General features: G+C 57.2%; 1 protein-coding gene across 6 annotated transcripts in view; it reads left to right on the plus strand.

Moving 5' to 3' along the window:
- Nucleotides 1–507: 507 nt before the first annotated feature.
- The window catches only part of MSI1 (musashi RNA binding protein 1), a 32069-nt gene continuing 6821 nt past the window's right edge, over nucleotides 508–25755 (plus strand). For 2 of the 6 annotated variants that reach the window (XM_056821641.1, XM_056821642.1), the window contains exons 1-11: nucleotides 543–759; nucleotides 993–1033; nucleotides 1912–1993; nucleotides 2093–2177; nucleotides 4753–4794; nucleotides 8260–8352; nucleotides 14798–14846; nucleotides 16213–16295; nucleotides 16433–16550; nucleotides 19973–20053; nucleotides 20558–20614. In XM_056821641.1, the coding sequence (XP_056677619.1) occupies nucleotides 701–759; nucleotides 993–1033; nucleotides 1912–1993; nucleotides 2093–2177; nucleotides 4753–4794; nucleotides 8260–8352; nucleotides 14798–14846; nucleotides 16213–16295; nucleotides 16433–16550; nucleotides 19973–20053; nucleotides 20558–20614 (790 nt within the window). In that variant the 5' untranslated portion in view covers nucleotides 543–700. Of the gene's footprint in view, nucleotides 760–992; nucleotides 1034–1911; nucleotides 1994–2092; nucleotides 2178–4752; nucleotides 4795–8259; nucleotides 8353–14797; nucleotides 14847–16212; nucleotides 16296–16432; nucleotides 16551–19972; nucleotides 20054–20557; nucleotides 20615–25755 lie in introns of all 6 variants that reach the window. The other 4 variants (XM_056821643.1, XM_056821644.1, XM_056821645.1 and 1 more) reach the window with 4 other exon arrangements.

The following is a 25755-nucleotide window of genomic DNA, read 5'->3' on the forward strand; positions in this document are numbered from 1 at the left end:
AATGGAGCAAGCCTGCCTTAGGACTCTCATTTCCCAAACAGGAGGGAACTCCTAGAAAGACCCCAGAGCGGGGTCTCAATAAAGGGGTTGCTAGACCCCCGAGCTCCCTTGGTGTTGCTACTCTCCTCTTGGAGGGGGCCCCCGCCCTAGCCCGGATAGGGGATGCACATGTGTCCGAGTTTGTTAGGATGGGGGAAAGCGAAGAACTTTCCAAAAGAACTGGGTGCCCCTACCACCGAGCACGGCATGAGGGGGGGGTCTGGGGGGGGTTCCTCCCAAGGGGCCACCGTGGCACGGTAGGGAACCTCGGACACCTGGCACCGGCTGAGGGTAGAGAGGGAGCCACTCCAAGGGAGGGGGGAGGCTGGCGCGGGCCCCCTCTCCATCCTGGCCCCCGGTTGCACCCCAGCACCCCCTCAGCCGCTGCTGCTGCAGCCTCCTCTGCCAGCCCGGGAGGGAGGCCGGCGCGGGGCTTTATGCGCGCGGGGAGCCGGGGGGAGGAGCCCGCAGGTTGGCCCCGGCCGGGCCCTCCCCTCCCGTCCCCGCCCGCCCGCCCGAGCGGGGTCGGGGGAGGGGGCAGCATGGCCTGTCCGTCCGGCCCCCTCCGCCGCCGCCGCTCTCCTCCTCTGCCCCGCGCCGAACGCCGCCGCTGCCGCCGCCGCCGCTCCAGTCGCCCTGCTGCCGCCCGCCGCGGGTCCCGATGGAGACAGACGCGCCCCAGCCCGGCCTCGCCTCCCCGGACTCGCCGCACGACCCCTGGTACGGCCCGGCCCGGCCCGGCCCGCCCGGGGCCCCGAGCCTCCCCCGGCGGCTGCTCCCGCCGCCCGGAGCCACCAACATGGCCGAGGCCGGGGCCGGCCGGGCCTCCCAGCCGGCCCGGAGCCGGAGCCGGCGCCGCTCCGCCGCCCGCGCCCCGCGCCCCGCGCTCCCCGGGCCCCGCGGCCGGCCCCGGCTCACTCGGGCTCTTTGTGTCTCTCCCCCTCCTCCCGCAGCAAGATGTTCATCGGGGGACTTAGCTGGCAGACCACGCAGGGTGAGCGGGGCCGGGGCCCGGCCCGGGGGGCGGGAGGGACCCCTGCCTGGACGGGGCGGCCCCGGGACCCGACACCCCACTGCCCCCGGCCCCGCTCGCTCCCGGCGCGCTCCTGGCCAGCCTGGCACCGGCCCCGGGACCTCCCCTCCCGGGCGCCTGGGGCTCCAGTCCGGCCGAGGGGGGCTCTCCGCCCCCCGGCTCCCCATCCCGGGTGATCGAGGACCCCCCCCCCCCCGCCCCCAGCTCCGCGTCCCTTCCCCAACCCGCGGGGTCCGGATCTGGCCTCAGCCGCCCCCTCCCCCAACTTCGGCCCCCGCCCCCCGCGCCGCCCTGAGACCACAAGGGAGCGACCGGGAGAGCCCGGACCGGCCAGGTCGGAGGAGAGAGGGCCCAGGGCCAGGGCCGGGCTGGGCAGCCTGGGCCCCCGGGAGCGGCCGGGAGGGCGCTCAGCCTCCGGCGCGCGGGCGGGCGGGCGGGCGCGCGGGCTGGCGGGCGCCGCGCAAACTCCGCCCGGGCGCCGGCTCTCGCACCTGCGGCTCAAACTTTTGTAACCCGGCGGTGGCGGGAGCCAGGTTGGAACCCCGGGAGGAACTGGGAGCCCGACGGACCTGCAGCCCCGGGGCCCTGCCGCCAGATTTCCGGAGCCACACTGGGCTGCCTGCCTGCCTGCCTGCCTGCCTGCCGGCTCTCCCCCGTGGCCCATGGCAGGGCTCCCGGCCGGTGGGAGGGAAGGGGGCCATGACTAGACCTTGGCCAAGGCGGGCTCCGAAGGGCTTCCGAGAGCCTCGAGGACTCTGGGCTGTCAGCCGGGGACCCATGGAGGGCAGGGAGGGGGGCCCGGGCCCTGGGCTGGTCCGAAGCCGGCTGTGTGGTTGCAGAGGGCCTACGGGAGTACTTCGGCCAATTCGGGGAAGTGAAGGAGTGTCTGGTGATGCGGGACCCGCTGACCAAGAGATCCAGGTGAGCCCCCTCCCCCTCGGGCCCTGCCCCCACTGCCCCTGCGCAGGGCCCTAACCCGCTCCTTTCTCTCCTCCCTTCTCTCTGCCCCACTCGGACCAGGGGGTTTGGCTTCGTCACGTTCGTGGACCAGGCAGGGGTGGATAAGGTCCTGGCCCAATCCAGGCACGAGCTGGACTCCAAAACGGTGAGTCAGGATGCGGGGGTGAGGGAGGGCTCGGCAGGCTCCCGTGACAGCAGGGCGGGTAGGTGCCCCCGCCTGCCCCTTCCTGGGGCCTTTCTGTGGCCTCTTAAGTGAACGGGGCCCAGGAGGGGCTCCAGAGGCTTTCCAGGCGGCTTAATCCCGGAGAGCAGCTGGGGGAGGCGGCTGGGGTGGGGTTAGGGGCCGCATCCACCTGGGTGAGTCAGGGTGGCAATGACCTGCCCTGGGACTCCCCACCCAAGCCTGCCTCCCTCCTATCCTCAGTGGGGTGCCTCCCTCACTTCCCCGCCCGGCCAGCGAGCCTCCTCTCTTTGTCTGGAGATCTCCCAGTGTGGAGAGCGGCCTCCCCGCCTTGTGGCCCCTGGTGCCAGGGTGGCGTGGGCCGGGCACTGCGCTCTCTTCTGGAGCCTCCCCTCGGCTCCCCCTCGCTCGGGCCTCCCTGCTCCTGTTTACCTACAACAATGGCTAGTTGTGCAGAAGAATTTGTTAAATTACCGTCTGTCCCCTCCAGCCCAGCCCTCGTGTTATCTCTGCCCAGTGGCTCCCTCGCGCAGTAATGAGAAAATGAGGCCAGGCCACAAGTTTGCGGGCTCCGAAGGCATCTTCTTGGCAGCGGCTGAATGACACGGGCTGGGAGTGGACAGACAGTGGGGCATTGTTTGGGCTGATGATCTGCCAGGGGCCTCCTGCTCTCCTCCGGCCGCCTGTCCTCAGAGTGCACCGAGGCTTGGGGCGCCCTCCAGGAAGCCAGAGATGGGCTGGGCGTGGGCACAAAGGGGGAGGCAGGAAGGCAGGGCCCGAGGCTCGCTCTCGCTCGGTCTGGGGCTGCCGGGCCCCGTTTTGTTTCTGGGTCCCAGGCAGGGCCGGGAGGGGCTGCTCGGGCCTCGTGCCGTGGGGGACCCTCCTGCGGACGGTTTATTGGTGTGCGTGTCGGGGTGCCAGCGGGGAAGCCAGGCAGGAAACCTTTGGTTCTTTCTGACAAGTAAATAGATGAGAGAGAGCTGGAGGGGGCGGGAGGGGGAGCGGGGCGCACCGAAGAGCGGGGCTGCAAATCACAATGCTAGCGAGGGCAAGCGGGCAGCTGTCATTTTTCCTAGGGACCAGTTGGGCCGGGGGGCTAGTGGGAACGGTGCCAGATGGGTCGTCCGAGCATCTGCTTTTCAGGGGGTTGGGGGCGAGAAGAGAACGGAGGGCTCCCACTTTGAGAGGCAGATCCAGTGGCGGCTCTCTTCATTTCGGTGGGCCTCAGTTTCCTCACCTGTAAACCGAGGTTTCCGAGGCAGGCCCCGGCGCTGGCGGCCGAGGGGGTTTCTGGGACTGGGCTCTGTTTGAGCAAGGAGGCTTTTCGGGGCCGGGATCATGCGGGTGGACGAGTGACGAAATTGGAACACGACAAAGGTCTGTCCGCCTCCCCCGCCTCCTCCTGCGTGGCAGGGAGCCGGGGGTGAGGCCTCTGCAGAGGGCCCGAGCCATGGTGCCAGGGAGGGAGAGAGCGCTCAGAGGCCCACTGCCCAAAGCCCCTCCTTCCCCTCCGATGGTTCCCTGCCCAGCTCACACAGCTTACTGGCTCATCTGTCCAGGAGCAAGCCTGGGAGGCCACTCCGGTTTGGTTCACGTCGTGGTCCCTGGATAAATGTGGCTGGGACGGGGGTATCGGGGAAATGAACCCCGTTTTAGCTGCCGGAAATCTGGGCTCCCTGCTAGCTCCTGGCCATGCGCGGGTCTCCACAACCTCCCGCAGGCTTTCTTCCGGGGCACCCCAACCAAGTTCGAGGCCGCGCCTTTGGGGTATTTGCCCAAGCCCATTTCCAGTGGCTGGTAAGGGGGTGCGTCTTCCCCAGCTCTCTGCATTGCCCCTCCACCAAAGTTGGTGGGTGATGTCGGTCAGGCCTAGGGACGAGCCCCGAAGGCCCGGCCAAAGGAGCGCGTGGTGGCCTCTGCCTCCGTCCGGTGAAATGGACGTTGGTTTGGTCCGAGGGCCTGACCGGTGGCATGACCTTGGGCACGTCAAGGAAGCTTTCTTGGTCTTGGACGTCCTGGTGGGCCTCTGAGGGCCTTCCAGTTCTGGAGTCTTACCTCCTGGAAAGAGCCGAGAGCCGGGGAGGGATGTGCCCAGGGGAGGGAATACTCATCTACTCCCCCAGGCGCTTTACACAGATTCCGTTTGTTCTTTGCAACAGCCCTGGGAGGCCCAGCCATTCATTATCCCCATTTTACAGTGGAGGAAACTGAGGCAAATAGCAGTTAAAGTGACTTGCCCCAAGGTCATGCAGGGAGTGTTTGAAACTGGATTTGAACGTCCTGACACAAGCCGGGTGCTCTAACCATCGTGCCCAGCGTATTCACCGACAAACATTTTACGATGCCTTCCTGTGTAAAGCACTGTGCGGAGTCCGGGGGGACACAAGAAATAGTCAGTCCTTGCCCCCCCAGCTTAGCTTCTACACCCCCTCTTATTTGGGGGCCCCCAGCCCCATGGACGGTGCCTTGCTTAGAGGATCGTGGGGTTGGGGACCCGGGACGTGTGTCCTGCACGCTTCATATTCCCCTTCTGTTTCAGATCGATCCCAAGGTTGCATTCCCTCGTCGAGCACAGCCCAAGGTAAGACGTGAGCGCCCGGCCCTTTGACCACTTCCCGTCTCCTTCCCTCCCCGACCCTCTGTGGGAGAACCTTTCCCGGCTGGGCATGGGGGCACCGCCCTTTAGTGTATGGGTGAACCCCTCCCGCTCCCCCAAGTCTCCCCAGGGACCCTTCGGACCAGAGCAGGCCAGGCGGCCTCGGGGAGGGAAGCGGTGGGGACCGGGTGGGACGCTGCCGCCCATTTGGGCCATGCAGTGCTCATAGCGGACTCCCTTGTCTTTGTGTCTGGGAAGCCTAGCCCGGGGCTGCAGGTGGAAGAGGTCCAGACTTGTGGGGTCTCCAAGTAGAGCATCAAACAGGGAGCACCTACTGGGTGCCAGGCACTGGGCTAGGCCCGAGGGATCCAGAGGAAAAATCAAAACGCTCCCTGACTTCCAGAGTTTCCATAGCCCAAAGGGAGGGGAGCAGAGAAAACAGAGCCAAGGTTCGGGGCTTGGAGGGGTTTAGGTTCGTGTTACTAGTGGACACATCGAACCCCAAATCTGAGCTTTCTTAGCCGGAGGGGCCCCGATCGCTGCCACTGATCCTTCTGGCTATGACTTAGAGAGAAGAGAGAAAGGAATGGAGCAGACGTGCGGCCCACCCCGCCGTGTCCCAGACACCTTGTCACCTGTTGTCTTTCAACTCAGGTGGATCTGGCCTGCTTCCCAGGTGTCCTCATTCCACTGGGCCTCTGGGGAAGTGCTCCGAAGCAGGGCATGGGTTCAGGGGAAAACCTGATTTCTGAGTCAGGGAGGCTAAAGCCTTCTGCCTTGAATGAGAAGGTGGAACTCAGAGATGAGCGGATCCCGAAATCTCCTCCACCCGTGTAAGAGGAAAATTAGGGTGACACGAATGCACGAGGCATCTCTGATGGGCAATTTAGAGGGGAGGGATTCGAAAGCTGTGGAGACATTTCAGGGGTTTGGTTTTTTCCTTGATGGTTAATGTTTTTGTGGAAAGTTATTTTGAAAACTTTTTTTTGAAATAAGATAGACCACACACACACATCCATGTCCTGCTGTCATTCCTCTCTTTCCCAGGACTTCCGAGCCTGATTGGGGCTTCTGGAGTCTTAGCACCACTTGTGGATTTAGGAACCAGAGGCCTCATTACAGTTATGGTGCCAGGATCCTTGAATTTGAGGTTCTCTCTTCCTTTTCTCTCTCTTTCCTCTTCTCTATCTCTCTTTCCTCTCCTCTATCTCTTTCCCTCTCTCTCTCTCTCCCTCTCCTTCTCTCTCTCTCTCTTCTCTCTCTCCCTCTCCTTCTCTCTCCTCTCTCTCTCTTCCTCTCTCCTCTCTCTCCCTCTCCTCTCTCTCTTCCTCTCTCCCTCTCCTCTCTCTCTCCCTCTCCTTCTCTCTCTCCCTCTCTCCTTCTCTCTCCTCTCTCTCTCTTCCTCTCTCTTCTCTCTCCCTCTCCTCTCTCCTCTCTCTCCCTCTCCTCTCTCCTCTCTCTCCCTCTCCTCTCTCCTCTCCCTCTCCTCTCTCCCTCTCCTCTCTCTCCTTTCTCTCTCTCTCTCCTTCTCTCTCCTCTCTCTCTCTTCCTCTCTCTTCTCTCTCCCTCTCCTCTCTCCTCTCTCTCCCTCTCCTCTCTCCTCTCTCTCCCTCTCCTCTCTCTCCTTTCTCTCTCTCTCTCCTCTCTCTCTCTTCCTCTCTCTTCTCTCTCCCTCTCCTCTCTCCTCTCTCTCCCTCTCCTCTCTCCTCTCTCTCCCTCTCCTCTCTCCTCTCTCTCCCTCTCCTCTCCTCTTCTCTCTCTCTCTCTCTCTCTCTCTCTCTCCTTCTCTCTCCTCTCTCTCTCTTCCTCTCTCTTCTCTCTCCCTCTCCTCTCTCCTCTCTCTCTCTCTCTTCCTCTCTCCCTCTCCTCTCTCTCTCCCTCTCCTTCTCTCTCTGTCTCTCTCTCTCCTTCTCTCTGTCTCTTTCTCTCTCTCCCTCCCTCCCTCTCTCTCTCCCTCTCTTCCTTCTTCTCTCTCTCCCCCTCCCTCCCTCTCTGTCTCTCACTCTCTCTCTCCCTCCCTTTCTGTCTCTCACTCACTCTCCCTCCCTCTCTCTCTCCCTCTCTTCCTTCTTCTCTCTCTCCCCCTCCCTCCCTGTCTCTCACTCTCTCTCCCTCTCTCTCTCTCTCTCCCTCCCTCTCTCTCTCTCCCTCCTCCTCTCTCTCCCCCTCCCTCCCTCTGTCTCTCACTCTCTCTCTGTCTCTGTCTCTCTCCCTTTCTCTCTTCCTCACCCATCTCCCCTCTCTCTCTATATATATATATATACATATGTGTGTGTATTTTTTATTTTTATTTTTTAATTAAAAACCCTCATCTTCTGTTTTAGAATCACTACTATGTACTGGTTCCAAGGCAGAAGAGCAGTCAGGGCTAGGCCATGGGGGTCAACTGACTTGTCCAGGGTCATACAACTAGGAAGTGGCTGAGGTCAGATTTGAACCCAGGACCTCCCATCTCTAGGCCTGGCTCCTCTCAATCTGCTGCTCCCTTCATTTTTTTTTTTTACTAGCAACTCTTTATGTGAGCTAGGAGTGAGTTCTACCCTCTCTGGAAACATCACTTTCTCCCTTTTGGTAGTGGGGATTTCTAGAGGAGGCCTTGAGTCCTCCTTGAGATCCTGGATGGAAGGCTCCACCCTGAAAATGGGGAAAAGGGAGAAAAAGGACTTGGAGGCAGGCAGGGGACTGGTGTGGGAGGGGAACAGGCCAAGGAACTGAAAACAATTACTGAGCAGGTATCTGCAGTTAGCCACACCAGGAAGCAAGCACATGGTCAGAATTGGGTTAATTCCATTAAGCAGTTCAGTGACAGAAGGTGCTTTAGAGTTAGGACTGACTGGGAACCGTCTTGGATTAGCTATGCGCTCCTGGAGTAATTAGGACCATGTGTTCTTCCCAGAGCAGGGCCGGGGCTGAAGGGCTGCCAGAGGTTGGTGGCGGAGAAATGTGGGAGAGTTTGGTTGAGAGGAGGCACTGGGGGTCTCGGCCTCCCCTGAAACGGCATTGGGGTGGGGTACAGGGATGTTCCCCTTCCAGAATTGCCCAGCAGGCCTGGGCATGGACCCCATTCCCTGGGCCAGGCCTCTGTGGGACCCACCTTCGGGGCACAGCCTCCAGGGCTGGGCTTCTGTGGGAGCCCAGAGATGGGGAGAAGAGGGGATGTCGGGCTGGTGCTGGGAACCAAGAGGGAAGCCAGGGAGAGCCCAGCATTGGAGGAAGTTCCTTAGGCAGGTAGGCAGGAAAGGAAGAAAGAATTGAGTTCCGTTGGCCTACTGGGATGTGCAGCTGCCTTGGGGTGTTTTTCGGGGGGGGGGGGCACCTCAAAGGTGCATGCTGTGGCCTGGGACTGTGTATTGAATGTCAGCTGCTGTCCCTGCGGGGGAGCAGACCCCTGCTGCTGCTTCTGGGCTGAAGTACTCAGATGCCCACTTCCCTGTCCCCTCCCCCTAACAGATGGTGACTCGGACCAAGAAGATCTTTGTAGGGGGGCTGTCGGTGAACACCACAGTGGAAGATGTGAAACAGTATTTTGAGCAGTTTGGGAAGGTGGGTCTGACCGCTCTCGGGGTGAGGGACTTTGAAGGGTTTGGCCTTGGGGGTAGAGGAGGGGGCTCAGAGCTAAAGGATACAGACACTGAAGAAATGCTTACTGTTATGCTGATTGGTGAGTGAGACCCCTACCAAGGTAGGACTGTTTCTGCTAGAAAGAGAATCACAATAACAACACATGCAAAAGTCTCCAGCCGGGATCCAGGTAGTCATCCCTGTCAGGTCCCCCCTTCCCCAGGGGCAGGGGCCCCTTTGGAATCTAGGCCACTTGCTTTGTGCCTCCAAACTTGACGTCTCCCCAGGGAGAGGATGCCACACAATGCTGCCCCCATTCCTGGATCTTCCGCCATGTTTTTCTGTTGTTTACTTTCTCCAATGCCTTCTTCAGCTTTTGCCTTGTGGCTGGTTCCATGTGGTCAGTCCTTTCCCTCCTGGGAGTTTACACCTGTCCAGAGCTGCAGGCAGTTAGTTATACCTTTCACCACCCCTCATCTCTCTCTCCCTCTCCCCCCTTCCCTTCCTCCCTCCTCTCTCCTTTCTCTCTCCCTGTCTCTCCTTCCCTTCCTCCCTCCTTCTCTCTCTCTCTCCATCTCTCTGATTCTGTCTCTCTCTGTGTCTCTGTCTCTGTCTCTCCCCCTCTCTCTGATTCTCCCTGCCTCTCTCCTCCTTTCTCTCCTGCTCCTGATAACTGCACTCAGTACTCTGCCCTTTTCCACCCACACAGTCAGAAAAGGTAGGGAACTGTCCCTCTGGCTTGGCTCTCTAAAAGGCCGAAGAGCACCTTTAATTCCTAATCTGAGCCCAAACAGATCTCCCCAAACCCCTGCAGGATTCTTAGTTATTTCAAAGAATGCTGAGAAATTCTTCCCTGTTGAAATGGAATTTAAATGTGCCGATAAATGACTGAGTGCATGTGTGTGTGTGTTTACAGGAGGGCAGGAGGAGGCATAGGCTAGGGGAGGTCACTCTTAAGGCTTCGTAGGGCTTACAGCTTTGGGTCTCGGGCTTATCCCAGCCCTGTCCCATGGGTGTAAGAAAGGAGACCCATCACCTGGCCTCTTGCAGAAGTGAGAAGGTTGGGAGGAAGGGATTTGGGGTCTAGAGCTCCTGCATGCCCAGGATGGGAGTGGAGGGGGCTGATGTTTCAGGCTTGAACCCCGGCATTTTTTATAGATTTATTTTTTTTTTTATGTGTATCTAAATGGGGCAAAAAAAAAGTGATTAGGGCTTGGCTTCAGGACGGGGCAGTTTCTCTGCCTCCTGAATTCCCCCAAAGGAGACTTCTCTGGGGGAAGCGCTGTCAGGGCACCAGTTGGGCCTCAGTTTCCTCAGATGTCCACCCAGGTGTGTGTGGGGGGGGGGGGCTTCTTCTCTCTGCCACTCCATAGCCGCAGGGCCCTTCCTGCTCTGATCCGTGTCCTCCATTCCCGCCAACTCCAGGATCCCTGCTTGGGGCTGACATCCGGGGCTGGGGTAGTAGTTCTCGGCCAGCTCTTTTCAGCCGGGGCATTCTGGGCCCTTCGTCTGCGCCCTGCCGGTCTGTAGGCGAAGGCCCCGGCCGAAGGGCCCTTCCCGGCGCTGCCATTGTGTGCCTGAGCATTCTAACGCCCTTGGCGGGCGCTCCCGGGACAGGTCTCGGCGGTCTAAATCCGAACATCCTTTCTGCCAGCGTTCCATGGCGGGAGCTTCTCAGCAGCCCTAAGGTTCTGGGCGCCCCTAAGAGAGCCGGGCCCTGGGGGGCGGGCGGGCAGGCAGGTAGGGCAGGCGGGCGGGCGGACAGCTTGCCAGGCTTCACGTGGGTAACCTTAGGTGGCGCTGGCTCGGTCTCCCGGGGGAGCCCAGCCCCCAAGGGTGGCCCCACCTCCTGGGTCTGGAGTGGGGGTGGGCGGGGGGGGTGCTGGGGGGGCGGGGCCGCTCGGGGCTCCTCCTCGGGCCGCCTGCAGCGGGGTGTCTTTGTGTCTGTGCGCTGAGCATTAGAGCTCACGCTAATCTGATCCAGCAGCTGTGATTGGAGGCCGCCTGCCCCCGGGGCCGGGGTTACCATGACAACCGGGCCCCAGGAGAAGCCGTCAGCGGCAGGCTCTTTTGTTCGGACCTAAATCGGCGTTGGCATGTGAAACCGGCCCGGGGAGGCCGGGGGAGCCAGGGAGAATAGGCTGCCGGGGAGCAGGGGGACAGCCCGGAATGCCAAGGGCCCCGCGGCAGGGGGGGGGGCGCGGCGGCCGGGAGCGAGGGGCCCGCGGCCACTGCTGGGGGAACAATGGTCAGCGGGCGACGCCTGCCAATCTTGCTTAGTGGCCCCGGGGCCCGCCGAACTTGGCGGCTCTCACTGGTCAGCCGGCGCACACCAGCCTCCCCTCCCCTCCCCCTCCTGCCCCCTGGTTCCCATGGAGACCAAAGCCTATTAAGGACACTGCCTTGGAAGCCCATTGGAAGCCCCCGCTGGCCTCCCCTCGCCTGGCCTGCTGGGAGGGAGGGAGGGGACTGGGGGGGAAGGAGGGGGAGCCAGGGCCTGGGAGGCTTTGGAATTCGACCTGGGCCCCAGGCCACTCCACTGACCGGGCTACTTCCCCTGAACCCCTCCCCCGAAGGCCTGAGGCTGGGTGGGATCCTGGCCTGCCCCTGCCCCGCTTGGGAGAAGCAATGGAGGGTCATCCTTTGGGTGCTAGAAGGGAGCTCTGCCTCCCATCTGACAGAGGAAGAAACTGAGGCCCGGGAGGGATCACAGATGTAGATCACCCCTTCCAACCCTCTCTGCTTACTGCCGTTTGGCGGGAGGGGACTGCAGAACTCCTCTAGGCAGACCGCTCTGAGCACGTGGAGAGAAGTCAGATTTCCAGATTCCCCCTCAAGCCCCTCATTTCCGGAGGAGGCCCAGAGCGATAGCCTGGGTAAGCGTGCTGGAGCCGGCCCTTGGACTTGCCAAGGCAGCCGGGGAAGCCACTGGGCCCGGGGGTAGCAGAATACAGGAACTGGGAAACCCGGACACTGGACACGTTGTTTGCAGTCCGCAGGTCTCATCCCTCATCAACAAAATGGAAGCTCCTGGCGGCTAGGCCTGCTTTATTGGCTGTCCCATCCCCAGCTCCGAGCCTTCTTCAGAGTTCACTGAATTAAACCGAGAGCTTTTCCTCCCGTCTTCTATTTCTGTCCCTGCCTTTCCCCAAATTAGAGGCGACCTCCTGGAGATCAGAGCCCAGGTGGGAGCTGGGGTGATCTCCCCAACCTTGAGCCTGGGAGGCTTCAAAATGTTTTTGTTTTAAATCTTCCCTCTCAGAATTGATACTGAGTATAGGTTCCAAGACAAGAGTGGTAAGGGCTAGACAATGGGGGTTAAATGACTTGTCCACAGTCACACAGCTAGGACGTGTCCAAGACCTTATTTGAATCCAGAGCCCTCCTGTCTCCAGGCCTGGCTCTCTATCCACTGAGCCACCCATCAGCTCCTGTAATGAATATTTGCTGAGTTGTTTGTTAAGAGAGAAAAAACAGCAGCAGTATTGATTACTGGAGAAATAAAATCGGCTAACTTCAGAAGCCGTCTAATCCAACCCAGGCCTAATCAGAAGCCCTCTTGGGTCCAAGGGAGCCAGTTTGGGATTGGAGGCCTGGTTCTATGGTCTACCAGCTCTGTGCCCCACTTTCCTCACCTGTAAAAATGGGCACGGTTGGACTAGATGATCTAGGTCTTTTCCAGTTAGGAAATTCTGCAATTTCTATTCTGTTAGGCAAAGACTAGTGAGCACCAAACACTTGAGAGCACATAGTTGTTCTGGGTGGCCTTTGTGGGGTGATGCTGAGGGGAGGCGTTGGAGAAAGGCTAGAAACCTGTCTTTGCCACAAACTGAACAGATAATCTTAGGTGAGTCTCTGGGCCTCAGTTCTTCTATAGAACAGAGGGGATCCGATGAGCTTACCCTAAAGACCTGCTCAGCTCTTCAGATTAATTCTTGTTCTGATCTTAGGCCAGGGCTGGTTTGGGATCAGGCCGCAAGATGGTACCCTGGTGGAGGACAGAGCCCACCATTGGATCTGGATCTGCAGCTTGGGCTGTTGCTGCATTTCTCTAGGGACTAGGTCCCCTGTGTATCATGATGTCTGGTGAATTTGGGGGTAGTACTTGGAAGTTCCTTTGGAGGGAAGGGAAGTCTTGGGGGCCAGATGGGAAGCTTCATCATGTCTTTGTATTTGTAGCCACAGGGCCAAGCTTCATAAATGTGGATGGAAAGAAGGAAGGAAGGAAAGGAGAAAGAGTGAGAGGGAGGAAGGAAAGACAGATGGACGAATTGATGGAAGGATGAATGGACAGATGGAAGGAAGGAAAGGAGAACAAAACTGAGGAAGAAGGAAGGAAAGATGGATGGATGGTCAGGTGGATAGATGGAAGGATGGATGGAAGGAAAGGAGAAAGAGATTGAAAAGGAGGGAAGAAGGATAGACGGACAGACAGAAGGATGGATGGATGGACAGATGGAAAGGAGAAAGAGCTTGAGAGGAAAGAAGGAGAGATGGATAGATGGACAGACAGACAAAAGGAAGGATGGATGGAAGAAAGGGAGAAAGCTTGAGAAGAAAGGGAAGGAAGCAGATGGATGGATATTTAGGTGGATGGATGGAAGGGAGAAAGATTGAGAGGGAGGAAGGAAGGAAAGACAGTTGTATAGATGGTCAGGTGAAAGGAAGGAAGGATGGATGGATGGAGATGGAAGGAAGGAGAAAGAGCTTGGGAGGATGGATGGATGGATGACAGATGGAAGGATGGATGGATGGAAGGGAAAAAGCTTGAAAGGGAGGGAGGGAAGGAAAGCAGATGGATGGATGGTCAGGTAGATGGATGGAAGGATGTATGGATGGAAGGAAGAAGTGATTGACTAACTGTTAACTAAGGCTGGGTAGTCTTTATGGAATCTCCCCTTAGTTCAGAACTTGGGTGTGTGAACATATATATATGAGGGGAGGGGAAATACTTGTGTGGAAAAGCCACAGGATCGATGAGAAAAAGAGCGGGGCATGTGGGAGGGTTCTGGACAGACCCCCTTGTGAAGGGAGAGGAGATGGGGAAGGGTCAGTGTTTCTCAGGCTTTCCTGGGGTGACTCAAAACTTAGCGTCATCTCTGGATGGGGTTTGACATCAAGGAAACAAGAGACCCTAACTAAGGTGGTGGGGAGGGGAGCGGCTGCGGCTTGAGAAAGGAGGCGAGTGAAGGACCCCTGCTATAGAAGGTGCTGTCTCAGGGCAGACTTAACATTTGATGAATGTCATGGTGAAACCTGGGGATCCCTCCTCAGATTTTTAAAAGCATAAAGTAAAATCCCTCCGATTACAGAGGAAACCAACTCCTCCGAAGTAGTTCTCAACATAGTTTTCTCCACAGATCTGGGTTCCGAACTTTGGCTTTGGGGTGACTTAGGGAGGCCGGGGAAGTGGGTGCTGTTGATGGAAGCTTGGGCTGGGCTGGATAGCAGGGACACTTCCCCTCCCCCCATTCAGTGGGAGGCAGAAGCCTCATCCCTGCACTAGAGTTGCCCTAATTACTGCCTCTAGCAAAGAGGAAACTTCAATTAGAGGAAAGATCCTGCTATGAGAGAGTCTAGCTGGAGTGGGCCGCCAGCCTTCGGCTACCAAAGCTGAGGCCCTGTCTCCCCCCTCCTCTGCTCCCGGGGGCCCCTCTCTCAGCATCTCTGACTAGTGGGGTCCAATGGGTCCCTGGTGGTGAAGTAGAGAAATGAGCTTGATGAGAGACAGAGACCGGGGGTGGGGGGGTGGGGAGGGAGAGAGACAGAGAGACAGAGAGAGAGAGAGACAGAGAGAGAGGGAGGGAGGGAGGGAGGGAGGGGGAGAGAGAGATGGAGAGAAAGAGGGAGAGAGAGAGAGAGGGAGGGAGAGGGAGAGAGAGAGAGAGAGAGAGAGAGAGAGAGAGAGGGGGGGGGGGGGGAGAGAGAGAGAGAGGGAGAGAGAGAGACAGAGACAATCAGAGACAGAGAGAGGGAGAGAGAGAAGGAGAGAGAAGAGGGACAGGGAGAGAGACAGAGGGAGAGAGAGAGAAGGAGAAGAGGGAGGGAGAGAGAAACAGACACAAAGAATGAGATAGACAAACAGAAAGACAGAGGAAGAACGAGAGAGAATCAGACAGAGGGAGAAAGGGACGGAGAGAAAGAGAGGGAGAAGAGAGACAGAAACAGAGAAAGAGACCAAAAATGAGAGAGAGAACGGGAGGGAGAGGAGAGAGCCATAGATAGGAAGAATGAGATAGTGAGAGAACAAGAGGGAGGGAGGGAGGGAGACAGCAACAGAGAGTGCGTGTCTGTGAGTCTGTCTGTCTGTCTGTCGCCCACTCTAGCCTGTCCTGGCCCAGGTAGCAGGGCTCCTGGGCGGTGGGGTGGGAGCAGCAGTGTCGGGGAACAGGCAGGGGCTGGATTCAAGGGCTCATGTGTCTTCCAGGTGGATGATGCCATGCTAATGTTTGACAAAACCACCAATCGCCATCGAGGTAAGCCGTGCCCCTTCCCCCTCCCGGCCTGGGTCGTGGCGGGGCCTCCAGGTCACAGCTGCCTTTTCATGGCTCCTGCTGACATCCTAGCCCTCAGGATCCAGCTCTCCCTGGTGCCTGGCAGCACAGAGGGCTTTTGTCCGGCCGGTTTCCTGTGCTGGAACTTCGGGGCAGTGGCAGATAGCAGAGAGGGGCAGGCAGGCCCCACCTCGCGCCCCAGCGTGGCTCCAGCCTGCGGAGGCCGAGAGGGCCTTACCTTGTCCCTGGTAATCTGAGCCCAGGGACAGACTGACTCCACAGCCTGGGAGGCGACTCCTTCCTCCCATCCAATGACTTCCCAGCTGGGTTTGCTCCTACTGCCTTTGGGCCCTCTTGGCCGCTCTTTACTCAGGGTCGGCTTCTCAGGAATGCCATCAGCCCTTTTGGGAAGGAGCTTCAGGAAAGCGCCCAGGCCGGCTCCAGGCAGCCAGACCGGTGGGAGGTGGGAATGTGGGGGAGCAAACAGAGCAGAAGCATTTTCTGAGCTCCACCTAAAATAGAAATGGACTGCTTTGAGAAGTAATGAGTTCCCCATCCCTGGGGGTCTTCAGTCAATCAACAAACATTTATTAATCCCTTCATATGTGCTGGCCACAAGGGGCAGCTCCTCAGTGGATAGAGAGCCAGGCCTGGAGACAGGAGACTTTGGGTTCAAATCTGGCTTCAGACACTTCCTAGCTGTGGGACCTTGGGAGAGTCACTTAACCTCAGTTGTCTAGCCCTTATGGCTCTTCTGTCTTGGAATGATACAAAAAATAAGGTTTATCTTTTTTTCAATTGGTATCTCTTTGGGATAAAAAGCAAAGGGGGGAAGGCCCAGCCCTGGAGGGGAGATGCGGTGGCAGTGGGGAAAGCTTCTTGCAGAGGGTGGAGATTTTTAGCCAGAGGCTGGGGGTCCCCACGCTGCGATCCTTATGAGGGGGTCCCTCCCAACACTGTGGAGTCTAGATGACCTGAGGCCCATTTCTAACTCTGATAACCCAGCGAGGGAAAACAGAGGATGGGGGCAGCTAAGGGCTCAGTAGAGAGAGAATCAGGCCTAAAGATGGGATGAGGTCCCGGATTCAAATCCAGCTCAGACACGGGTTGGCTCAGTGACCTTGGGCAAGTCCCTTCACCCCAGTTGCCTAACCTTTACTGCACTTGTGTTAGAGTGGCTACTAAGACAGAAGGGAAGGCTTGAAAAAAACTTTAGAAAGAAAAGAAGGGCTTGCTTTCCCTTTTAGATTTCTATCCCTAGCGTTGGGGAGCTCAGTGTCCGCCTTCCCTGAGGTCGGGGCTCACCTGTGCCTCGCCCCGTGCCGGGGTCTCTTCTTCCCCCTCCCAGGGTTCGGGTTCGTCACGTTTGAGAGTGAGGACATCGTGGAGAAAGTCTGCGAGATTCACTTCCACGAGATCAATAATAAGATGGTACGTCGGGCCAGCCGGGGTGGGCTCCCGGGTCACGGGACCCGGAAGTGGGGGCCGCCATTTTGAAGTGGGCGGTGGGGCGGAGGCTGCCTGGATTGCTGGGGAAGAGAGGCCCGAGCCGGAGCTTCTCCTTGCAGGTAGAATGTAAGAAAGCCCAGCCAAAGGAGGTGATGTCGCCCACGGGCTCTGCCCGGGGGAGGTCCCGAGTCATGCCCTACGGGATGGACGCGTTCATGCTGGGCATCGGCATGCTGGGTAAGTGGAGGCGCCGCCCCCCCCCCCCCAGAGGCTTCGGGGCCTTTCATGCCCGCCGGGATGTCGGGAGAGCCCGCGGAGACCCTCTGGCCAGCCGTCCTCGGGAGGCCCAGAGAGGGCAGGTGACTTGCCTAAGGTCACCCAGGGAAGTGACAGCCGGAATTAAAAGCCCAGTTTCCTGGTTAACAAGGCCAGGGCCACTTCCTGGGGGGGGGAGGTGGGGGGCTGGCCTGGCCTGTGTGCTGCCTCTCCTGCCGTGGGGAAAGGAAAAGAGCTGGCAGGAGCCGCTGCTCCGGAGGGCAGGGGCGGCGCTGCCCTCTGCTGGTCGTCCAGGGCGCTGCAGCCTGGGCCACCTGCTCCCTCTGCACCTTGAGGCTCCTCTGCTGGTGGCTCTCCTCTCCTAGGGGACAGTGTGGCCCGGTGGCTTGGCCCAGGGGCCCGGGACTCCCCGGAGCAGCACTCTCCTGGGTCCCTACATGCCCACTATGCGCCGGGCACCGCCCCACTCCATGCCAAGGCCTGGCCGCTCCTCGGGGTGGCGAGGAGAGGCACAGACTGCAGCGAGCAGAACGCTGGATGTGGACCTGGGCCTTGGTTTTCTCATCTTTAAAATGGAGCTAATCATTCTTGTGCTGCCTCCCTCACCGAGGCGGTTTCAGGAAAAGGCCCGAAGGCTTAAAGCACCAGAAAATGTGAGAGCTCGTCCTCCCGGGGATGTTGTCCGACCGAATCTTGGAGTCCAGGCCTTGGTTAGAGATGAGGTGGGGGTGGTTCAGGCTGTCTGGTTGGGGCTGATTCTTTGTGACCCATTTTGGGGTCTTCTTGGCAGAGCCACTGGAGTGGTTGGTCATTTATTTCTCGAGCTCATTTGACATATAAGGAAACTGAGGCAGTCAGGGTAAAGTGACTGCCCAGTAACACAGCTAGTTAGCCATTTCCTTTTCCAGCTCATTTGACAGATGAGGACACTGAGGCAAAGAAGGTGATGTGGCTTGCCCAGGGCCGCCCAGCTAATAAGTGTCTGAGGAGGGATTTGAATGTGGGTCTTCCCGACTGTAGGCTTTGCACTCTAGCTATCCAGCTGCCCATAGAAAGCTCACTGATCTGCATCTGGTAGGGACTTCCCAGGCCATCTAGTGCGATATTCCCATTTTAAAGATGAGGAAAATGAAGGAGGCTCCAGGATGGATTGACCGAAGAAATCGAGGATCTTCATGAAGGGCCTCCGATTCCCAGTGCAATGCTCCTTCCGATGTACCATGTTGCCTCTCCTAAAAGATTTGCCCAAAGTTACCCAAACATTTAAAAAAGGAAAAAACCTTTGTGGCAGAGCACCATTTCTACCCCACGACGTGACTTATTCAAGTCTCAGGATCGCCTTTCTTAGGTCAGGCAATACTTATCGCCCTCAGGATGGGTGAAGACGGTGGTCATTCTCCAAAGGATCTATCCTAGAAGTTCTTGGAGTTTGGGGAAAGGTTCTGTGTTGAGTAGACGTTCCCAGGGCTCTCCCATGGCCTCCCCATGCTCTCCCCACCCCCTCACTTTGGGGGCAGAGTTAAGTGACTTGCCCAAGATCACACAGAAAGTATCTGAGGTCAGATTTGAACCCAGGACCTCCCCATCTGTAGGCCTGGCTCTCCATTGAGTCCTGAGCTGCCCCTCCATGAGGTTGGCTGGATAAAGATCCTGGAGTGATTTGCCATTTCCTTCTCCAGGATTAGGCAGAGTTTAAATGACTTGTCCAACGTCACCTAGACACAGGTCTGATAGTTGGATCCATTTCTCAGTCACTGTGTTGAACTAGATGACATCTCAGGACCTTTCCAGTCAGAGAATGTCCAGAAAGCATTTACAACATTTAAGCACCATCAACTTGTATCTTTGATGATGATGATGGTGATGATGATGATGATGATGATGGTGATGGTGGTGATGATGATGGTGATGGTGGTGATGATGATGGTGGTGGTAGTGGTGGTGGTAATGATGATGGTGATGATGATGATGGTGATGGTGGTGATGATGATGGTGGTGGTGGTGGTGGTAATGATGATGGTGGTGGTGATGATGATGGTAATGATGATGGTGGTGGTGATGATGGTGGTGATGGTGGTGATGATGATGATGATGGTGGTGATGGTGGTGGTGATGGTGATGATGATGGTGGTGGTGGTGATGATGGTGATGATGATGGTGGTGGTGGTGATGGTGGTGATGATGGTGGTGGTGGTGATGGTGGTGATGATGATGGTGATGATGATGGTGGTGGTGGTGATGGTGGTGATGATGATGGTGGTGGTGGTGATGGTGGTGATGATGATGGTGATGGTGGTGATGATGGTGATGATGATGGTGGTGATGGTGATGATGATGATGATGGTGATGATGATGGTGGTGGTGGTGATGGTGGTGATGATGGTGATGATGATGGTGGTGATGATGATGGTGGTGGTGGTGGTGGTGGTGATGGTGATGATGGCCACCGCTGGATGAGCCGGAATCAGTCCTTTGACCTCTCTTCAAGCTTCCTCATTCATAAAACCGAGATAGAAATCCCAGAAGCCACCGTGTCCTTCCTTAAAGGCCTCCTTGGGGTGGCGGGGAGAATGCCCTAGAAGAAAGAATGGGAGACGCCAAGTCAATGGCGGCCGTCATCACAGTGATTGTCGTGGGAGCTCTGCTTCCCTTTAGCAGTTTGTTTTAAGAGGGGATTTGTGGGATGGAAGCCCAGAAGCTGGCAGACTCCTGACTCAGAGGGCCGAGAAGCTTCCTTCTCCAGGCCAGGCCCCCTGCAGACCCTCAGCTCTCAGGGAAGATGCTGGGCCCCAGGCTGGCTGCTCTACGGGACGAGGGGCTGAAGGAACGGAGGAAGTCTGGTCCGGGGACCAGGAGATCTGGGGTTGGGGCAACATCCAAGTCAGTGAGTATCAGGAGGGCTTCAGGTAGAAGAAGGAGGCTTTTCAGGCTTGACTGAGACAGCAGAACCAAGAGCGACGGGAAGAAGCAGCGAGAAGAAAACTTGCAGATAGCGCAGTGGGTAGAGAGCACGAAGCCTGGAGTCCGGAGGCCCTCAGACACTTCCTAGCTGGGTGGCCCTGGGCAAGTCATTTAGCCCCCATTGCCTAACCCTGGCCCTTCTGTCTCAGAGTTGTTACGAAGCAGAAAGTGAGGGTTTAAAAGAAAGAAAGAAAGAACGAACACTCCTTATGGCTAATGTTAGCTGGAGTGAGGATGTGGCCCGTCTTCTTTCCCCAAGATCAGACGGCGCTAGCCATCGAGATTCTGTGGCCCGGCCGGGCAGCCTCGGCCCCCTGTGCCACCTGCACCTCCTGGGCCAGGCTCAGACGGCTCGGCTCCATCGATGGGCCCCAGACTCTGCCAGGCTCTGCAGGGTGTGATCCGACCTCATTTACCCACAGGTTATCCAGGCTTCCAAGCGGCAACCTATGCCAGCCGGAGTTACACAGGCCTCGCGCCCGGCTATACCTACCAGTTCCCTGGTAAGTGCCACGGGCCTCGCTGCCCTGTGCCAGCATGCTCCCGTGCCCCTGCTCAGGCGGCCGCCTCCCCCTCCCCGAGGGCAGGATGATTGGGGTGCATGGCTCGGGGATGCAAAGGAAGGGCACCTCACCTTCCGCCTGAGGAAGAGGGTCCCCGGGGTGGGGATGCCCCCGCATGGTGCCCTGGCCTCCCGTCCGAGCTTCTCAGGATTGCCCCCTCCCCCAGAGGGGAAAACATTTCTCAGGACCAGCTTGTACACATGGGAGCTTCCCACCTAGTCTCTGGCCCCAAGATGGGGGGCCATCCGTGAACTCCCTCCTGTGTCCTGGGGGCAGGCGGCAGCTCTCTCAGTCTCTTTCCTTCGGGGCATCCCCCCTCCCCTGCCTAGGCTTCTGGATGGACACTGTGCATGGACTGGCCTTGCTGCTGTGAGTGTGTGTCTGCCGGGCCCTGCCCCCCGGGCCACCCCACCTTCCTAAGCTGTTTTGTACATTTCCTTTTAGAATTCCGTGTAGAGCGGACCCCTCTCCCGAGCGCCCCCGTCCTCCCTGAGCTCACAGGTCAGTCCCTTGGATTTCCTACACCTCACAGGCTGGATGGGGAGAAAGAAAGGACCCAGGGACCATCCGAGGGGCAGGGAGACCGGACATGGTCACTCTGCCCATCCGTTTGACCACAGTCCCCTCCCCCATCCCCCTGCCCCACCACCACCACCAGGCAATGCCCAGGAGCGGAACAGCCTGTGGCAATGACCCAACTTCCCCAAGGAAAAACTCTGTCCTTGTTTTAAACCAACCCTGACGCCGTAGGGCTAGGTCAGGCCCTCCTGGGGACAGCTGGACATGGGAGCTCGCCTGGGCCTTTGTCCCTAGTCTAGAGATCTGGGAGGAAAGGAGAGCCAGGAGGGGGTGAGTGTGGTGTGTGTGTGTGAGTGTATGTAGTGTGTGAGTGTGTGTGTAGTGAGTGTGGTGTGTGTGTGTGTAGTGAGTGAAGGTGTTGTGTGTGTGTGTGTAGTGAGTGTGGTGTGTGTGTGTAGTGAGTGAGGGTGTGGTGTGTGTATGAATGTGTGTGTGAGTGTGTGTGTAGTGAGTGAGGGTGTCGTGTGTGTGTGTGTAGTGAGTGTGGTGTGTGTGTGTAGTGAGTGAGGGTGTCGTGTGTGTGTATATGTATGAATATGTGTGTGAGTGTGTGTGTAGTGAGTGAGGGTGTCGTGTGTGTGAGTGTGTATGTATGAATGTGTGAGTGTGTGTGTGTGTGTGTGTGTAGTGAGGGTGTCGTGTGTGGATGTGTATGTATGAATGTGTGTGTGAGTGTGTGTGTGTAGTGAGTAAGGGTGTCATGCATGTGTATGTATGAATGTGTGAGAGTGTGTGTAGTGAGTGAGGGTGTCGTGTGTGTGTGTATGTATGAATGTGTGTGTAGTGAGTGAGGGTGTCGTGTGTGTGAGTGTGTATGTATGAATGTGAGTGTGTGTAGTGAGTGAGGGTGTTGTGTGTGTGTGAATGTGTATGTGAGTGTGTGTGTAGTGAGTGAGGGTGTCGTGTGTGACTGTGAGTGTGTATGTGTGAATGTGTGTGTGTGTGTAGTGAGTGAGGGTGTCGTGTGTGACTGTGAGTGTGTGTGTGTGTGAGTGCGTGTGTGTCCAGGGCCAGGCAGAATTCCAGCGACCTCCCTGCTTAGTCCGTGCCCTCCCGATACCCCTCGAAGCTGCAGACCCCGAACCTAGCCCTGGATGACGCTTGTGCGCGTGGCTGCTGCTTTGAGATGAGATGTTGCTTCCACAGCTGGATTCCTCCAGGCTCTGGGGGTGCTCTGGGCATCTTTGAGCAGATCACGTCTTAGAAAACGAGCGGTGCGAGGGAAGGAGAGAGTGAATGAAGGGGAGGGCGTGCCGGAGGGCGCCGAGGGGACGGCATCTTCCCTTTTCCAGAATCGGAGCCCGACTCTTGGCCTGGGATTGGACCCCCCCACGGGGAAGCTGAATACTGATGGTGTGGTCTCCGGACCTCACAGGCAAAGCATGATGGGGGTTTACCAAGAGGGGCCGCGTCATTTCATGGCACTGCCTCTCAAGCCAATGGCTGTGTGGACGGGGCTCCCACGGAGATCGCGCGCTCCCTCTCCCACTGTGAACCTCCGTGGTCTGTGCACCCACGTGGCAGGCTGACCCAGAGACAGGTGCTCGCAGATGCTTGTCTTCCACAGACCAAATCTGTGAAGGTGATTGGCTGAGAGGTGCAGAAGGGAAGCGTCCTCTGGGCCTTTGTTTCTGTGATGTGATTTCAGCAGTGTAGGAAACGCTCTTCCAGTGCGAAGCGGTGAGGGCTCTACCATTTGTGGTCTTAGAGGGTGAGGCCCTCGGAGGCGCAACCGCTTCCCCAGGCTTGCACAGCCAGCTGGGGTCGGGGACCAGAGCCCGGGCCTTCGTTCTGGGGCAGATCCTTAATCCACGAGGCCATATGGCTGCTCACACTGACCGTGGTGTACTGTTTTTGAAATGAGAATTTAACACGACACGAAGCCTCCCAAGTGCTCTTCAGGCCAGATTCCTCCAATCATGCAGGATTCTAGGACAGATGCAACGATGGAGTTCATTCATTATCGAGCAAAGCGTAAACCAAATATGGTCACCTCAGGGGTTCACCAGTGTCCAGATGAAATAAAGATCCCCCGAGGGCACTGGGTCTGGCCTCGGGAAGATTCAGATTCCCGAGTTCCAATATGGCCTCAGATATTAACTGTATGACCCTGGGCAAGTCACTTCACCTTGTTTGCCTTGGTTGCCTCATCTGTAAAATGAGCTGGAGAAGGAACGACTTCAGGATCCCTACCAAGATTTACCCCAACTGGAGCCACAGAGTTGAACGATAGCTAAAGACTCTTAAGTGCTCCTGTCCGAGGAGGACACCGAGCTAACGGCATAGAACCCTGTGAGTGTGCGAAACTCGGGGTGGTGCAGAAGAGACTTGTCCAGCTCTCCACGCAGGAAGAGCAAAGCAGAAGGAAACGGGCATTTTTCTGGACGGGCAGTCCCTGGACCTGCAGTCCATTCCCCGGAACGATGAAGGCATCGAGAGAGATGGCGAGTCGGGCCCAGGTCGGACTAGGAAGAAGGTTGGACGAAATCACTTGGGAATGGAATGGATTCCTCGACTCTTCGCTGCTGCAAAAGCCCATTTCCGTCATCCTCCCAGGCTGACTGACGTCGTGTCTGGCTCTCCCTTGATCCGCAAGTCAAAGTCAGAGAATGCCCAAAGCACCACAGGAAGGCCCAGGGGGTCGTCAGGCGGTGGCAGGGAGAGAGCTCAGAAGAAGGAAGATCGTCTCCTTCACGTGTTGCTGGGAAACGCTGGCCGGTGAGGGGGCGCGTGTTCAGTGTCCATTATGGACAAGACCCTGGAGTGAGGAGAAGACGAGGGATGGGCCGGCCAACGAGAATGTCCGCGCCTCCAAGCTACGGGGGCCAGATGGAGAACCAAGGATCCGGGGAAGCCCGGAAACAAAGTCCAGTGAGATGAGCAGGCGGGGAGGGAAGGGGCCTGGCCTGCCCATCCCAAGCCAACAAGTCAGCTCTAGCAGGCCCCAGATGTGGTGCCCTGGTGGGGACCCGAACTAGGGTGAGGTTTGGAAAACCAGGCAGAAGAGCCTGCGGGAGGCAGAGGCCAGTGACCTGAGGAGGGGGCTAGAGTGTATGTGATCAGCCTTGATAAAGCACTGACTATGTGCCAGACACATACTAGAGGCTTATCAATGTTTATTGAAAGGATAAAGGATTGCAAGGGGCAGCCAAGTGGCCCAGTGGATAGAGAGCCAGGTCTGGAGAGGGGAGTTCCTGGGTTCAAATTTGGCCTCACATGCTGCCTAGCTAGGTAAATATGGGCAAGTCACTTGACCCCAGCTGCCTAGCCCGTACCACTCTTCTGCCTTGGGGCCCATACGTAGTCCGGATCCCAAGACAAAAGATAAGGGTTTAAAAATGAAAACCAAAAAAAGGATGAATGTACGCTGGGCCCCATGTTAAACGTTAGAAAGGCAGCAAAGCAGCCCCTGCCCTCAAGGAGCTGGAAGTCCAACGAGGGAGACGGCATGAAGACATCCTCATCTGCAAACAGATCTCCAAGGAGTAGGCAGAAGGTCGTGTGAAGGGGAGAAGCCCTGCAGGAGGCCAAGAGGCTGAGGGGAGGAGAGAGCCAGCGAGCCCAAAGGCAAGGACATGGGAGATGGGAGTGTCCTAGTCAAGGCCAGAAGACGGAGATGGCAGGAGAGGGAGAAGGAATGGAGAAGATAAAGCTGGAGAGGCAGGAAGAGGCCCTGTTAGAAAGAACTTGAAATGCCAAACAGAGGAGCTACTCTTCAGCTGGAGAGAATAGGGAGTTGTGGCAGCTCCTTGAGGAAGGGTGTGAATAGGCCTGAAAAAACAAATCACCTTGGCAGCTGAGTGGAGGATGAAGTGGAGTGGGGAGAGCCTGGAGGCAGGGAGACCAGATAAAAGGCTATTGACTAGTCAAGGTAAAAGATGATTTGGCCTGAAACCAAGATGGTGGCTCTATGGGCAAAGCAATGAAATAGAGGACAGACAGGAAGGTAGAAATGACATGATTGCATTGGATATATGGCATCGAGATGGCCCAGATGGTAGAACAGCAGGCCTGGAGTCAGCAAGACCTGAGTTCAAATGTAGCCTCAGACATACATACTACCTTTGTGATGCAAGTCTCTTTACTCTGTTGGACTCAGTTTCCTCATCTGTAAAATGAGCTGGAGAAGGAAATGGTAAACCCCTGCAGTATCTTTGCCAAGAAAACCCCCAAAGGGGCCACAGAGTCAGACATGCCTGGAAACAACTAAACAGCATCCATAAAAAGTTTTAAAAAAGCACTCTAGGTTCCAGGGCTATCGTGAGGAACAAATGAGATATTTAGATACTTTGCAAGCCTTAGCTATTGTTATTTAATTATTATTAGGTACAGGGAGACTGAGACCGAGAACTCGAGGTTAGCACTGAGCTGATGGGCCTGGGTGGCTTAACAGTAATAGAGAGTTGGGGGGAAAGAGAATGAATTCAATTTTGGACTCGATGAGTTTGACAAGCTTCTTCCGGGATATCCTGCTTGAGAGGTTCCGAAGGCAGTTGGTGATACGTGAAAGAGACTGGGGGTTAAATCAGAGACCCAGGAATCACGTCCATTGATCTGATCCTTGAATCCATGGAAGCCAATCAGATCGGCCTGTGAAGAAGTATGGAGAGAGAGGAGAAGAAAGAGCCTTATATCTGGAGAAAAGCGAAGGAGCCTGAGAAGGAGCAGCAGTTCAATGGGGAGGGGAAAAGGAAAAAAAACAAAACCAGGAGAAAACAGAATCACAAACACCGCAGAGGAGAGGATCCAGGAAAAGAAGGTGATTGATCTAAGGTCAGGAAGGAGAAGTCTGGGGAAAAGTCTTTAGGTTTGGCAACAGATTAAAAGGGGTAGCTGGGTGGAGAGCCAGGCCTGGAGTTGGGAAGTCCTGGGTTCAGACCTGGCCTCAGGTACTTCCCAACTAGGTGACCCTGGGCAAGTCACTTTACCCTCGTTGCCTAGCCCTTGCTGCTCTTCTTTGAATGGATACTGAAGATAAGCATTGTTTTTTAAAGAGATTATTAGTAACTTGAGAGAGGGCAAGTTTCAGTTGAACAATTAGCCCAGTGGCCAAACTAGAGGAA

The sequence above is a fragment of the Monodelphis domestica genome, chromosome 3 (genome assembly GCF_027887165.1).
Source record: "Monodelphis domestica isolate mMonDom1 chromosome 3, mMonDom1.pri, whole genome shotgun sequence".
Lineage (NCBI taxonomy): Eukaryota > Metazoa > Chordata > Mammalia > Didelphimorphia > Didelphidae > Monodelphis > Monodelphis domestica.